General features: G+C 64.2%; 1 protein-coding gene across 1 annotated transcript; it reads left to right on the top strand.

Moving 5' to 3' along the window:
- Positions 1–5,762: 5,762 nt before the first annotated feature.
- On the top strand, positions 5,763–12,233 carry LOC309587062 (zinc finger protein ZIC 5-like; the record flags this gene model as incomplete). The annotated part of the gene is made up of 2 exons (XM_082304942.1): positions 5,763–7,059; positions 11,779–12,233. The coding sequence occupies 2 exons, from the start codon at positions 5,763–5,765 to the stop codon at positions 12,231–12,233; spliced, it is 1,752 nt and encodes a 583-aa protein (XP_082161068.1).
- Positions 12,234–13,268: the final 1,035 nt, after the last annotated feature.

The raw sequence follows: 13,268 nt of genomic DNA, 5'->3' as shown, positions 1-13,268 counted from the left end.
CTTTCCTTTCCTTTCCTTTCCTTTCCTTCTTTTCCTTTCCTTCCTTCCCTCCTTCCCTGCCCTCCCTGCCTCCCCTCCCCTCGCCCCGCTCTCTGCCCGCTCGGCGGCGCCGGCGGCGGGGCGCTTGGGGGGGACGCGGTGAATTCCAGCCGGAGCCCCCGCGGGCCGGCCCAGCGCCGCTATTCTTCCAGGGCTCCAGCCCTACTCTCCCTGCAGGAAACAGAGGAGCTGATCCAAGTTCAAAGTCACGGCGCCGTCCCTCCTGAGAAGCGCTTTATTTCCCTCCGAACCGCAAACCCCCTTTCCCCCCATCTCACAGGGGAAGAAGGGAAGGGAGCGGGGGGGGGGGGGGGGGGGAGGCACCGGCAGCCGGCCCCGCACTCGCCGGCCGGGCCACCGCCAGAAGCGCAGCCTTCGGCTCACGGCAGCTTTCGAGGGAGGAAAGCAAGCGGTCACCCAAAGTCGGGGCTAAACTGGTTTATTGAAGGAAGTTTTTCAACAGGTTCCTGGAGGTGCCAGACCTGCAGAGCAAGCAGGACTCTTGCCTTTCCCGGGAAAGCATTCCCCTCTTTGTAAGTTTTCCGAAATTTTCTTTAAAACTCTTATCCTTGCCGGCCGCTGACGCGGAGGGAGCTGGGGGGGGGGGGGGGGGGGGGCGGGCGACGGGGACGGTGAGGACGAGCGAGAGCAATTTCTCGCTTCCCCTGGACCGCACGTACCGCCCTCGCCTTCTTGCCCCTTTCCCCGGGGGGGTGGCCACCGCCGGGCCGGGGGCGATGGGGCGGCTGCTCCCTGCCCCCCTCCCTCCCTCCCGCTCCCCGGGCAGCCGAGGGTGCCGCGGCGGGGGGCGCGGGCTGCGGCGCGGCCGGGGGCTCTGCCCGCGGGTGGAAAGAGAGGAGGAAGGGCCGGCCGGGGGCGGGGGGGGGAAGAGAGGGGTCTTTCCCCCCCCCAGTTCATCCTCGGCTTCTCCCCGGAGTAAGGGGACGAGGTGCGGGGCGGGGAGGGGGCGTGCGGCCGGCCCGCAGCCTGGGAAGAAGAGGCCAATTGAGCGGAATCGCTCGCACCGTTGTCTGTATCACAGACACTCATAAATTCAACAAGCTCATCAACAGGATATTAAGTTGCAGGTTACCTTTGATGGTGCCGATCCGAGGCACTTCTAGGCCGTTCGACTTATGACCCGTGAAGACCACATGTGTTGTGCTGTAGCCTCCCTCTGTAAAACACACTTCGGGACAAAAGTTCTTTGTCAGGCTCTACCGGCAGCGTAATGTAAAAAGAAAAAGGGGAAATAATGAAAATCTCAGCCAAAGCTGTAACTTTTAAATGCCTTTTTAAAAAAAAAAAAAAAAACAAAAAAAAAAACGCGAGGCAGGGCGGGGGCAGCAGGAAGGAGCACCTCGCTTTCGTGCCGTTAATATTTATTGTTCTCTCCGTTGCACTTACATATATATATATATATGTGTGTGTGTGTGTGTGTAGAAGCCGAGGCTGCGGTGCAAGCCCCCGCGCCGGGCGGCGGTGTCGTGAGGCGGGGGGCTCGGAGCGGCGCGGCGGTGCTTTCGGGACGGGAACCTGGGCCGAGCCGCAGCCGCAGCCGCAGCCGCAGCCGCAGCCGCAGCCGGTGCCTCGGCCCGGCCCGGCTGCCGCTGAGGGAGGCGCAAGGCCGCGGACTTTGCGCGCCCCGCGCTCTGCCCCCGCTGCGCGCCTCGCTCCGCAGCCCCGGCGCGACGCCCCCGGAACGGGGTCTGCCTCGGCACCGCCGCGTTTTGGGAGATGCACCTTTTCCCGCCTGGAGGTGCCCACATAAACCTGAGAGGCAGGGGAGAAGCTTCCCAATAAAGCGCGATGGACTTTGTAATACAATTTATGCTGTCATTCATAAATAACAATGCCATATGGTAACCATATTGCTTATACAAGTAAAGCCGTCAAAGTGTCACTATTTGATTTATCTCAACAGCTTCTTCCAACGGTGACGTTCAGCTACAGAGAGAGGGGAAGGGGGGAGAGAGCGCAGAGCAAAATTTGGCCTGGGTTTCCTGAGGCCGCCTCTCTTTATCTCTTCCTCTCTCTGTATGCATAAATATAGATGTGTGTGCATACATATATACATATACAGGGATTGAAGGATGGAAATTTTCGTCCTTGTTTTGTTCCTGTTTGAGCAAATCCACGACGGGGAACGTGCGGGGAGCCCGCTTTCCCTGGCGAGGCGCGCACTGAAAATGGCAGCTCCCAACTTTAGCAGGCGCCCGCAAGTCCCCGTCCCAAACGCGTGGCGGGTCCCGGCCCGGGCAGCCTCGACGGCCGCCGCAGCCCCCACGGCGGGCACGGCGCCGGCAGCCTCTCGGGGCCGTGTCCCCAGCCCTCGGGCTCCCACCTGGCTGCATGAGGCGACGAGAAACGGGCGCTTATTGGGTGCAGGAGTTTATTTTTAAGGGTATAAAATATCCATCCCCTGACCCCAGCCCTTGCCGCCAAATCGCCCCTCTCTCTCCCCCTTTCGGGCCCGTGGGCAGCCACGACCCCCCCCCCCATCCCCGCCCGGGGTCCCTGCTGTCCCCCCGACGGGGCGGGGCGGGGGATACCGGGGTTACTCCCTCCCGGGGTCCCTGCTGTCCCCCCGACGGGGCGGGGCGGGGGGTACCGGGGTTACTCCCCCGCCCCGCTTCGGCCGCCGCGGGGCCGTGCCTGACTCGGGGCGCTCCCCGCCTGCTGCCGGCCGGACCCAGCGCCGGTCCGGTCCCACGCGTGTCCGCGGAGGGAACGGCGCCACAGGCCGCCTCACGCCGCCCGGCAGCCCCACGAGAGAAGAAAGCCACCCGCGACGGGCCGGGCGGGTGGTGAGCTATTTCAGCAGATTTGGGGAGATTCGGAGGTCTCGCCGAGGGAAGCGGGGATCGCGCTCGCTGCCGAATGGCTCCCCAGAAGAATGTTTTACACGTTATAAAATATTGCTCCCCGCTCCCTAACTATCAATAAGACGTGCATTAAAGACGATTGTTTGTAAATGGAGTTCATGATCATTAGCATATATTTACATAATGCAGCCTACAGCGCAACGTTTTACAGCTAAACGCCTCCTAAAGCCGGAGCTCGCTTTCTAGCGGAGCCTTCACGAAACCTACGTGAGGGCTTCCAGGCTTCCACCCCGCCTCCGCAGCCTCCCCCGGTGTCCCCGTGGCGGGTTTGCGGCGAGCGGGGCACGGCGGGCGGGCTCCGCAGCCGGCTCCGCCGCGGGAGCGGGGCCGACCCCCGACGGGCGCTGCCGGGGGGTTTGGGGCGGGGGGGGGGGGGCACCGCCCGCCTCCCTCCGTCGCAGCCCCCCCCAGCGCCGCGGCAGCCTGGGCCTGAGCTGGGGTCGGCGAGTTAATGGGCTTTAAATTCTTCACGGCCCCTTTTGGAGCTGGCACCTTCCAAAACTGCCCCGGCCCGGGCAGCCACCTTCCCTTCCCGGCGTCCTAAAAGTGGGCGAATTTCCACGTGAGTCTCGGCCAACCCCTCCCTCCCCACAGTCGCAGGTCAGCTGCCTATTACCCAGCTATAAAATATTTTCTTTGTTTTATAGCCCCTCATAAAAAGAAATTGATCGGGGGGATATATTTGAATTAAGACATATTAAATCGATGACAGATACATATCACGCTGCGTTTAACAAGAGCGGGACGAGGAGGCGTGCGCAAGGTACCGCGGAGCAGCGACGCCGTTCTTCACCTCCGCAGCGTCTCCCGTCAAACCATTACACACCTCGGCCCCTCGGCCCAGCAACGTGCCCAGAATTTTGGGGAGGGAGGAGGGCACTTTTTGGATGCACGTATAGGAAACATACGTATATAAATAGGCGTACAGACGTGCGGCTAGTTTGCGAGGAGAAGTTTTTACTGTGCAATAAAACCAACGAGCAGCCCCTCTTAAAACCCGGGGATTATTTATTCCCGTTCCTTGCCTTGCAGCATCACTGAGACCCCCACCACGCCAGCCGAGCCGGGAGCAGCGGGTCGGCTCCGGGGGGGGGACGGGGCACCGGCAGGTCTCGCTCCCCCGTGGGGCGGGGGGAAGCCGGGGCTCCCCGCGGGGCCGGCTCCTGCCCTACAGCCCCTGCCCCCCCCTTTTGGCAAGCCGTGGGCCAAATCCTGCGAGTTTTCCCCGCGGGGGGGGGGGGCGGGGGGGCTGGAGCCCGGCCCGGGAAATGCCGGACCAGCACGGGGCTTCCTTCGGACGTGGCTCTGCGAAGGGCAGCGGCGAGGACCCGCCGACGTGCGGTGGTCAGGGGGATCAGGTGGCCGGGGAGGGCCGGGAGGGGTGGGGGGGGGTGTCCGCTGGCACCCCCCGCCCCGCTCCCTCTCCTGGCGTGGCGGAGGAGCGTCCCTCGCTGCCCCGCAGGCAGGGAAGGACAGGCAGCCTGCCTGCACTTTCTAGGGAGCGCCAGGCATTCCCAGGGGGACCAGCAGCCTAAGGAAAGCAGATGACATATCAATAAAGGCCACCTCTCCTCCCGCAGCCCCAGAGAAAAGTCACGGCAATGCTCTTTTCCCCCTTTTGGCTTGGCAGGGAACTCCCCGAGCCTGCTTTTCCGGCACCCCCAAACGGCAGCATCCTCCTTTGTGCGGAAGGGGCAGCCTCGGCGCTCCACAAAGCGCTTCACCTTCCAGGACCAACACGCCCCCCACCCCAGGGACGGTCCCACCGCTCCCCCCTCACCTCGGCCCCCCTCTAGGGGAACCCCCACTTTTCCTGCCTTTTCCGTCGAGGCCAGCAGCTCCTGGCCAGATCCCCCCTCCAGCCGGAGACTCCCCCATTTCCCAGCCCACCGCCCCCCTCCCTCCCCGGCACCCCAAAGCTTCGAGGGGCGCGGGGCGGCTCTCCCGACGGGGTCACCCGGGAGGGGGCTGCGGGGCACCTCGGGAGGAGGAAGCCCCCAAGGAGGCGGCGAGCGCGGGCTCCCAAAACTTCTCCCCGACATGCGCTGCTCAGCTCCCCCCCGGCCGCTTACTCGTTTATTTTCTAAAGGAAAGGAATCCCCCTCCCTTCCCCCGCCGCCGCCGCCGCCTTCTTTTTAGGAAAACGTTGGCTGCCTTCCCCTAGTGCTGCCTTCCATCGCCCGCCCTGGGCATGAGCACGCACAGCCCCGGCCTCGCGTGGGTGTGTGGGTGTGCATGTGTGGGTGTTGCATCAGGGCGTGCTTTCCCGCCTCATCCATGAATGAATGGTGTCCCTCCAAAAAAAAAAAAAAAACGTGGAAAGGGAAGGCAACCGAGCGCGGAGCCCGGCAGCAGCCCCGCGCGTGGGCTGCTCCGAGGGGAGAAATCCCGCAAACGTAAACACGGCGGCGCAGCACCTCCGAGCAGGGAGCCCCGTCCGGCGCCGGGGGAGCGGCAGCTGCTGCCCGCTGCCGGGCCGGGGGCTGGGGGGGGGAGCGTGGGGGGTGGGGGGCTGCGTGCGCCCCGTCGGGCCCCGCGCGAAGTTTTGCAAGTGCAACTTCGGGGGGCGGCGCGGGGGGGGGGGGGGCTGGTGGGGGGGCGGTGGGGGCGGATCCCCGCTGCGCCGGCGGCCTGAAAGGGAGCCAATCGCGCGGCCCCAGCCGCTGCCAATCATCGGGATCCGTCCAATCCCTCCGGCGCGGTGTCCGAGCCGTATTTCCCACCGCGCCGCCGGAGTGTGGTGAGGGCTCTGCCAATCGCGGGCGGCCAGAGCGGGGCCGGGGATGCGCGGAGTTAGGAGCGCAGACAAAAGAAGTTAAAGAGCCGCTTAATATATACATGTTTTTGAAGGCGGGTAGAGGGAAAAAAATAACAACAGCGAGCGTAGATGGGCTTGGCTGTGTCGTTATGGAGCCCCCTTTGAGCAAGAGGAACCCGACACTGAGATTAGCGGATTTGGCAGCGGCTCAGCCCCATCCTCACCAGAACATGACAGGCTTCCCGGGGCTGGGGAACCACCACGTCCACCCCCACCACGCGGCCCACCTCCACCCCGGGGACGCGGGCGGCGACCCCGGCGGTGCCCTCACGCCGCTGGGACCCGAGCACATGGCGCAGCCCGCCGCCCTCAAGCTCACGCCCGAGGCGCTCACCGCCGCCGCCGCCGCCTTCGCCGCGCCCGCCGCCACCACCGCCGCGGCCGCCGCCGCCACCACCGCCGCCGCCTACGCGCCGCCCGCCGCCGCCCTCCCGGGCAACCCGTCGGGGGGGGCGGCGGGCCGGGACTTCCTGCTGCGGCGGGAGCTGCCCGCCGCCGCCGCCGCCGCCGCCGCCGCGCACGGGGCGCTGGGCGAGCAGCACCCGCCCGCCGGCTCCCCCCACCTCCCGCACCCGCCGCCCCACGGCGTCTTCATCTCGGCCGCCGGCACCTACGGCGCGCCCGACGGGGCGCACGCCGCCTTCCCGCCGCCGCCCGGCGAGCAGGGCGCGCCCGCCGGTCGCCACCCGCCGCTCAACGGGCAGATGCGGCTGGGGCTGGCGGCCGCCGCCGGGGAGCTCTACGGGCGCGCCGAGGCGCACTACGGGACCGCCGCCGCCTCCTCCTCCTCGGCGCTGCAAGGCTACGGCTCCGTCGGCCTCAACTTGGCGGCGGCGGCGGCCGGCCACGGGCACCCGCACCACCCTCACCCCCACCCCCACCACCATCACCACCACCACCACCATGCCCACGTCGGGGCGGCGGCGGCGGCGGCGGCCGGGGCCTTCCTGCGGTACATGCGGCAGCCCATCAAGCAAGAGCTGATCTGCAAGTGGATCGACCGGGAGCCGCCTCCTCCTCCTCCTCCGCCGCCGCCGCCGCCGGGCGGTAGGAAGCCTTGCTCCAAAACTTTCAGCACGATGCAGGAGCTGGTGAGCCATGTCACCGTGGAGCACGTCGGCGGGCCCGAGCAGAGCAGCCACGTGTGCTACTGGGAGGAGTGTCCCCGGGAAGGCAAGCCCTTCAAAGCGAAATACAAACTCATCAACCACATCCGAGTGCACACGGGAGAGAAGCCCTTCCCCTGCCCCTTCCCCGGCTGCGGGAAGGTCTTCGCCCGCTCCGAAAACCTCAAGATCCACAAGCGGACTCATACAGGTGGGTGCCCCCCCCCCCCCTCCCCGCCCCGCCGCCTCTGTAAGGGTTTTCTTCTTTTTTTTGTTGTTTTCTCCCCCCTTTCCCCCTCTTTTCCTCCTCTCCTACGCACCGCCGGACATGTGACTTTTTCATGAATAAGTAATTCGGCAGCACACGGGCCACGCACACACAGCCACGCACACGCACCCGGCCCCTCTGCCCTGCACACACGTGTGCGTGCGTGTGTCCCCCCCCCGCACCTTGGGCAGCTCCCTCCCCACCCCCTCCGCCACCCACCTCCCCACACCCCGCCACCGCCGGATAAATACACCCATTAGTAAATAAGGCAGAGCCCGGAGGGGGGAGAGGAACTGCAGCCCCTGCGGACGAGCGCGGCGAGGCTGAGCGGCCGCCCGGCCCGGCCGCCCCGGGGGGCTCACCCCGGGGCTGGGGAGCGCGGCGCGGCGGCCCCCCGCGGAGGACGGCGGTTCTGCTTTTCCTGCCCGGTTCTGCCGGTGGGGACGGAGCCGGGCGAGGGGCGCTCGGCCCGGCGGAGATGGGGCCGCGGGGGCTCTTGGGGGCGCAGTTCCCCTGCGCTGCGCTGCGGGCGGCGGCGGCGCTCGGGGCTGCCCGGGCTACCGGGGCTACCGGGGCTACCGGGCTGCCCCCGCTACCGAGGCTGCCCCTGCGACCAGCGCTGCCGGGGCTACCCCCGCTACGGGGCTTGCCCCCACTGCCGGGGCTACCCCCGCTGCCGTGTGTGCTCTCCTGCCCGGGCTACCGATGCTACCGGGGCTGCCGGCGCCGCCCCTGCTACCAGGACAACGGGTACTGCCGGGGCTGCCCCTGCCGCCGGGGCTACCGGTACCGACCCCGCTGCCGGGGCTGCCCGCGTTGCTCCCGCCGCCGGCGGTGCCCGCGGAGCCGGGGAGGAGGGCGCGGGGCGGGGGAAGGCGCTCGCCGGAGGGGGCTTCCCTCTCTTTGTGGATCTGGGAAGGAAACTTCAAAGCGGCCCCGGCTGCCCGGCGGGGCTCCGCGGAGCGGGAGCCGCGGGAGGAGGCAGCTGCACCCCCGGGGGATGCCCGGGGAGAGGCCGGGCCTGCTGCGGGGCTCCTGGAGGGGCTCGGGGTTACGGGGTGTGCTTGAACCTTGGAGTCTTTTTTTCTTTCTTTCTTTCTTTTTTTTTTTTTTCCCCCTTTTTCTCCTCCTTTCTCGCCACCCCCGAAATACGCATTTCGCTCAGGGTGTAAAAACTCTGCCGAAAACGAACGAAGCCGGGATTTATAGTGGTAGACAAATATTATTCCTCGGAGGACACTTAAGGAAGTGGAGTTGCCGTAATTGCTTTCTTGATTTATTGTGTGCTGCTCGGGAAGAGAAAAGCGGCGACCGTGCAACGTGTTGTTCCGATGTAAAACCAAATGGCCCATGGCGGAAAGGATTATAGATTTTTATCTCCAGAATATGTCAGGCATGAGCCCATATGGAGCTACGGAGACCTGAGGATGCCCAGCTCTCTGCTCCCAGAGCCGGGGCCGGGGGGGGAGAAGTCTCCCGCGGGGGGGGGGGGGCTGACACATTTTTGGGGGTGGTGGTGTGTTAATGGCGCCGCGGAATGAGTTAAATGCTGGAGGCCCGTGTTTTTGTCATCTAGCCGTCCCCATCTGTCTTGATTTGGAAAACAAAACTTCACCGCAGACCTTTCTGGGCTCCTCAACTCCTTCCCCATCCCAGCTCTAAGGGGGGGAAAGGAACGAGTCCGGGGGAGACTTGAAGGGGGGAGCGGTCAGAGGAATTCAGCGGGAAAAGGAACCCCCCCAAAATAACCTAAATATGTATCGGGCACAGTTTGCATCTCTGAGTTGCGGTCGAGCGTTGCCCCGAGGCCCTGCGTGGGACATGGCCCCTTGCAAAAGAAATTTGGAGGAGTTTGCAGCCGGGGGCTGTGCACCCCTCGAGGGGCTGGGGAGAGGGGGACTCCTGTCCCCCGACCCCTCGAGGGGTGCACAGCCCCCGAGAGGGTCCCCACGCGTGAGCCCACGGAGGGAAAGCTATTCCCACGCAGAAGAGGCCGTTACCACAAACCAGCCCTCGGGGTGGGTGGGGGCAACAACCCCCTCGAATGACAGCTCGGTCCACGGGAGGGCGAAGGGGACGTGACTCTCTCCCCACGCACAGCCCCCGGGTGGACGAGGGATCCCAAACCTTCTGCCCGTCCCTATCAGATTAATTACTGTAATTTTGCCGCCTCAGCTTTAATTTAGTCATGTGCAGCCTGGGAGCAGGTGAGATTTACAAACTATTCGTTTATTATGGGCATTTTGGGGAGGGGGGATAATAACACCGTAATTGTATCATTAGGGGATTTTGCGCGTTTCTGGTAATCCTGCAGGAAGAAGAGTATGTCGGTAATTCAGGAGGCGTTTGCTTGCTTCGTTTTTTTCTCCCTTTTCCTCGAAAGCATCACCCCGGCAGCTGCACACCGCGTCCTGCTCCTCACCCCGTTTTGGGGACAAATCGCTGTCCCACCCCCGGCGGGGGCTGCATCCTAACGGGGACACCCCCCTCCCCCAAATCGCTGCCCCCTCGCCGGAGACGGTCCTCAGGCTCGTCAGGCTTTCCCCCGACGATTCCTCTCCCCCCCCCCAAAATAAAGGGGGTGACACCAAAGCCCCCTCCGTGCCCCCCCCCCCCCCCCGAGCCACCGGCACTGCTGCTGCCGGGAGGAGTCAAGGGACGGCGCCCGGCATCTCGCCCCCTTTCCTTGGGTTGAAACCACCTACAAATGGTTAAACTCTGACGTGACGCCCTCGTCAGCTTGCCAGGGACACACCGGGACCTTCCCCGCTCCTGGATTTGTGTGGAATTGGACGGTCGAGATCCGGAGGCTGGCGAGGAGGAGCTACCCGGGGGCTGTGCACCCCTCGAGGGGCCGGGGGAGAGGGTCCCCCTCTCCCCCGGCCCCTCGAGGGGTGCACAGCCCCCGAGAGGGTCCCCACGCGTGACCCCACGGGGAAAAGCACTTCCCTGAAGCCCCGACAGGGAGGGGGGATGCTGTTTGGGCAGCAGCTGCGCTCCCGCTGCATCCCGGGGGGCTCCGAGCATCTCTCGGGGGGGGCTGCGCTTGGTGCTCTGCGGGCCGGCAGCGGGTCGTGTGAGCCTCCGTCCTTGGGGTAACACAGGTATAAACCGGCCAAAACCCTCGGTAGATTCGCTTTATTTCTCCAGAAAAAAAAAAAATTAATGAACAAACGAGGTGACTCGAGATTTGTCTCGGTGGGTGTGGGGGTGTGCGGGGGTTTCCGTGCGTGTCAAAACTCCGCTTAAAACCCACGAGATACATTTTCTTACCTTTTTTTTTTTATTTTTAAGGATAAACTTGCTCTCTCTAGTGCTACCACTTCGCTGGTAGGTGAGCCGGTTTTAATTGAAAAAGTTGACGCGTAAACAGGCTGCGGAGGCACACGTTTCTATAGTAACAGCCGAGAAATAGCCGGGTTTTAAAAATAAAAAATAGTTTTCTTTTTCCGTCATTATTTTGCTAAACACGACACGATTTTACCGACGGAAGGAGCAGTAAAAATCGCCTGGTGAAAATGAGAAAACGTCCACCGAGAGAGCTGCTGGATTCTTATTTTTGAGCGCTCAGAGCAAAACAGATCTGAAAATACGCATCAGCCATGCCTAAACCGACAGCTTTTTTAACTCGAGAGTCGCAACAGTCGTGACAAGGATTATCAGTGCAGACCTGCCTGCGCCGGGCTGACGCGTAGCATGGCAGGGAAAGAAAAAGTTGCTGGAAGAAACCCCAGCCCGTGTGCGGCAGAGGGATCCGGCACGTTTTCTTTCCCCTGCTCTCTCGGCAAGAGGCGTTTACCCAGCCCTGTTCGGGAGCCGCCGGGAAGGGTCGGTCCAGGGCACGGCTATATGTACCGGAACGTATATGTCCCAGGGTACGGCATGGCGGGGCGGGGGGGGGGGGGGGAGGGAAGCCAGGCAAACCCGCCCCGGGCTGATTTTCACAACCCCTTTAACCGTTAAACAATGCGTAAAGCTCTTAAAATAGATCGGCCGGAGGTTTTTTAGACCCAAATTAGCCCGAGGTAAGCGGCTGCGGGACAGCAGCCCGCTGCCTCCTCCCCGCCGCCCGGGCGGCTCCCCCCGCCCGCCGCTTCCCGGGACGGGCGGCCGGGCGCTCCCCCTTTATACCGCCGTGCTTACACAGGTGCTACTTTGATTTCCCCCCAACTAATTATTCCCGCAGCACAGTGCCCCATTGGGAAAGGATTACGCAGGAGATGTGCCAGGCCAGCCAGGCCGCCGGCAAACGCCAGCCCTCGCAGGCGAAGGCATTGAGAGGTTTTGTTTGGGCTTGGTCATTAAGAGCGGTAATGAAGGTTTCTCGTGTGCGAGGGGAGCGCCGCGGAGGGCAAACAAGGCAGGGCCCCGCCGCCGCCGCCGCCAGCCCGGGCCTTCGGGTTTGGAGGCCGCCGGCGACATTTCACGGTCTGCGAAACACGGGGGGGGGGGGTAATCGGAAGCCTCGGGCATGTCGCGACTGTCGTGAGGGGACGGGGTGGGGGGAAGGAGGGAAGGGGAGGCTTTGCCGCCGAGGGGCTGCGGCGGTGCCGCGGGCGGGCAGCGGGCAGCGGGCAGCGGGCAGCGGGCAGCGGGCAGCGGGCGGCGGGCAGGGCCGCGCCCCCGCCCGCCGGTAACGGTGCCGTTGCTGTGTCCCGACAGGGGAGAAGCCCTTCAAGTGCGAGTTCGACGGCTGCGAGAGGAAGTTCGCCAACAGCAGCGACCGCAAGAAGCACTCCCACGTCCACACCTCCGACAAGCCCTACTACTGCAAGATCCGCGGCTGCGACAAGTCCTACACCCACCCCAGCTCCCTGCGGAAGCACATGAAGATCCACTGCAAGTCCCCGCCGCCCTCCCCGCCGCCGGGCGCCCAGGGCTACGCGGCGGCGGGGCCCCCCGACGGCCCGCTGCCCCCCGAGGCCGACCCGGCCGCCGAGCCGCCCCGCGGCCGCTCCGCCGCCCTCTCCCCGCCGGTCACCAACCTCAGCGAGTGGTACGTCTGCCAGGCCGGGGGGGGGCCCCGCCGGCCGCGCACCCCCTCCAGCCGCGACGCCTCCCCGGCCTCCGAGGGGGACGAGCCCCACAGGACCTCGGGGGGCAGAACCGCTCCCTAGGGCCGGGCCGGGCCGGGCCGAGCCGTGCCGAGCCGCCGGCGGTCCCGGCCCCGCCGCGCCGGTCCCGGCTGCAGCGGCAGCCGCCGGGCAGGGGGGGCCGGCCTGGAAGGGCCGTCAGGTTTGACTCGCGCTATTTATTCCGTGTACGAAACCCTATGGTGTTTGTACGGTAACTAATTTAATTAAAGAGACTCGGACCTCTTTTTTTTTTTTTTTTTTTTTTTTTTCCCTTCTTCTTTTGGTAAGAAAAAGCATTAACGACGCCAGGCTGGGCCATCTCAGCCACCCGTGCCGGGGGACGGTGCCAAGGGAGGTGCCCGGCTCCCGGCCTGCCCATGCCGTGCTGCTCCTGACAAGGGAGGGAGCCGGGGGAAGGCTGCAAGCTGGCAGAGCCCTGCCGGGCCCTGGAGTGGCTCCTAAATACTTTAGCTGCCAGCCCAGCGCCTCCTCTTCAGCCTGGGTAAAGCCCCGGGTTTGCAGCGGCCTCCTGCCCGTGCGGCAGCACCTGCTGAAGCTCCAGCCAGTCGAGGACAGGTTACGCATCCCGTAAAATAAAATGAAATAAACGCATTTTTTTCCTCCCCTCTTGCCGTTCAGCTCCTTTGTAATCGTTGACTCCTCTCCCGAGTCGTGGGGTCCCACCCGCGCCCGGCGTTTTCTCTCCGGCCCTCTTTCTTTTTCCCTTAGCCGTAACCATGTGAAAACGATTTAGGGAAGGAAAGACAAAAGATGCAGCACTCCCTGATCGCTCCTCCACGGTTTGTACGCGTATGGCTCCTAAAACGTAGCCGGAGAATAAAAGAAACCCGCTGCTATTTGACAACTGCGATACTGTGATACATTTTGGTTTTTTCCTAAAAAAAAAAAACCACACGACAACTGACAGCGATTTTCCCTTTTTTTGGGGTTGCTATTATTATTACTACTCTCTTTATTATTAATATTTTTGTTTAAAGTTCGTCTCGCAGAGGAAGACTTTGCCTCTGGCTCCCTCCAGCCCCGTGTGCAGGCAGTTGGGGGGGGGGAGCAGCTCCC

The sequence above is a fragment of the Platalea leucorodia genome, assembly GCF_965183815.1.
Source record: "Platalea leucorodia genome assembly, chromosome: 2".
NCBI classification, from domain to species: domain Eukaryota; kingdom Metazoa; phylum Chordata; class Aves; order Pelecaniformes; family Threskiornithidae; genus Platalea; species Platalea leucorodia.
This window is presented reverse-complemented; position numbering and strand designations above follow the sequence as displayed.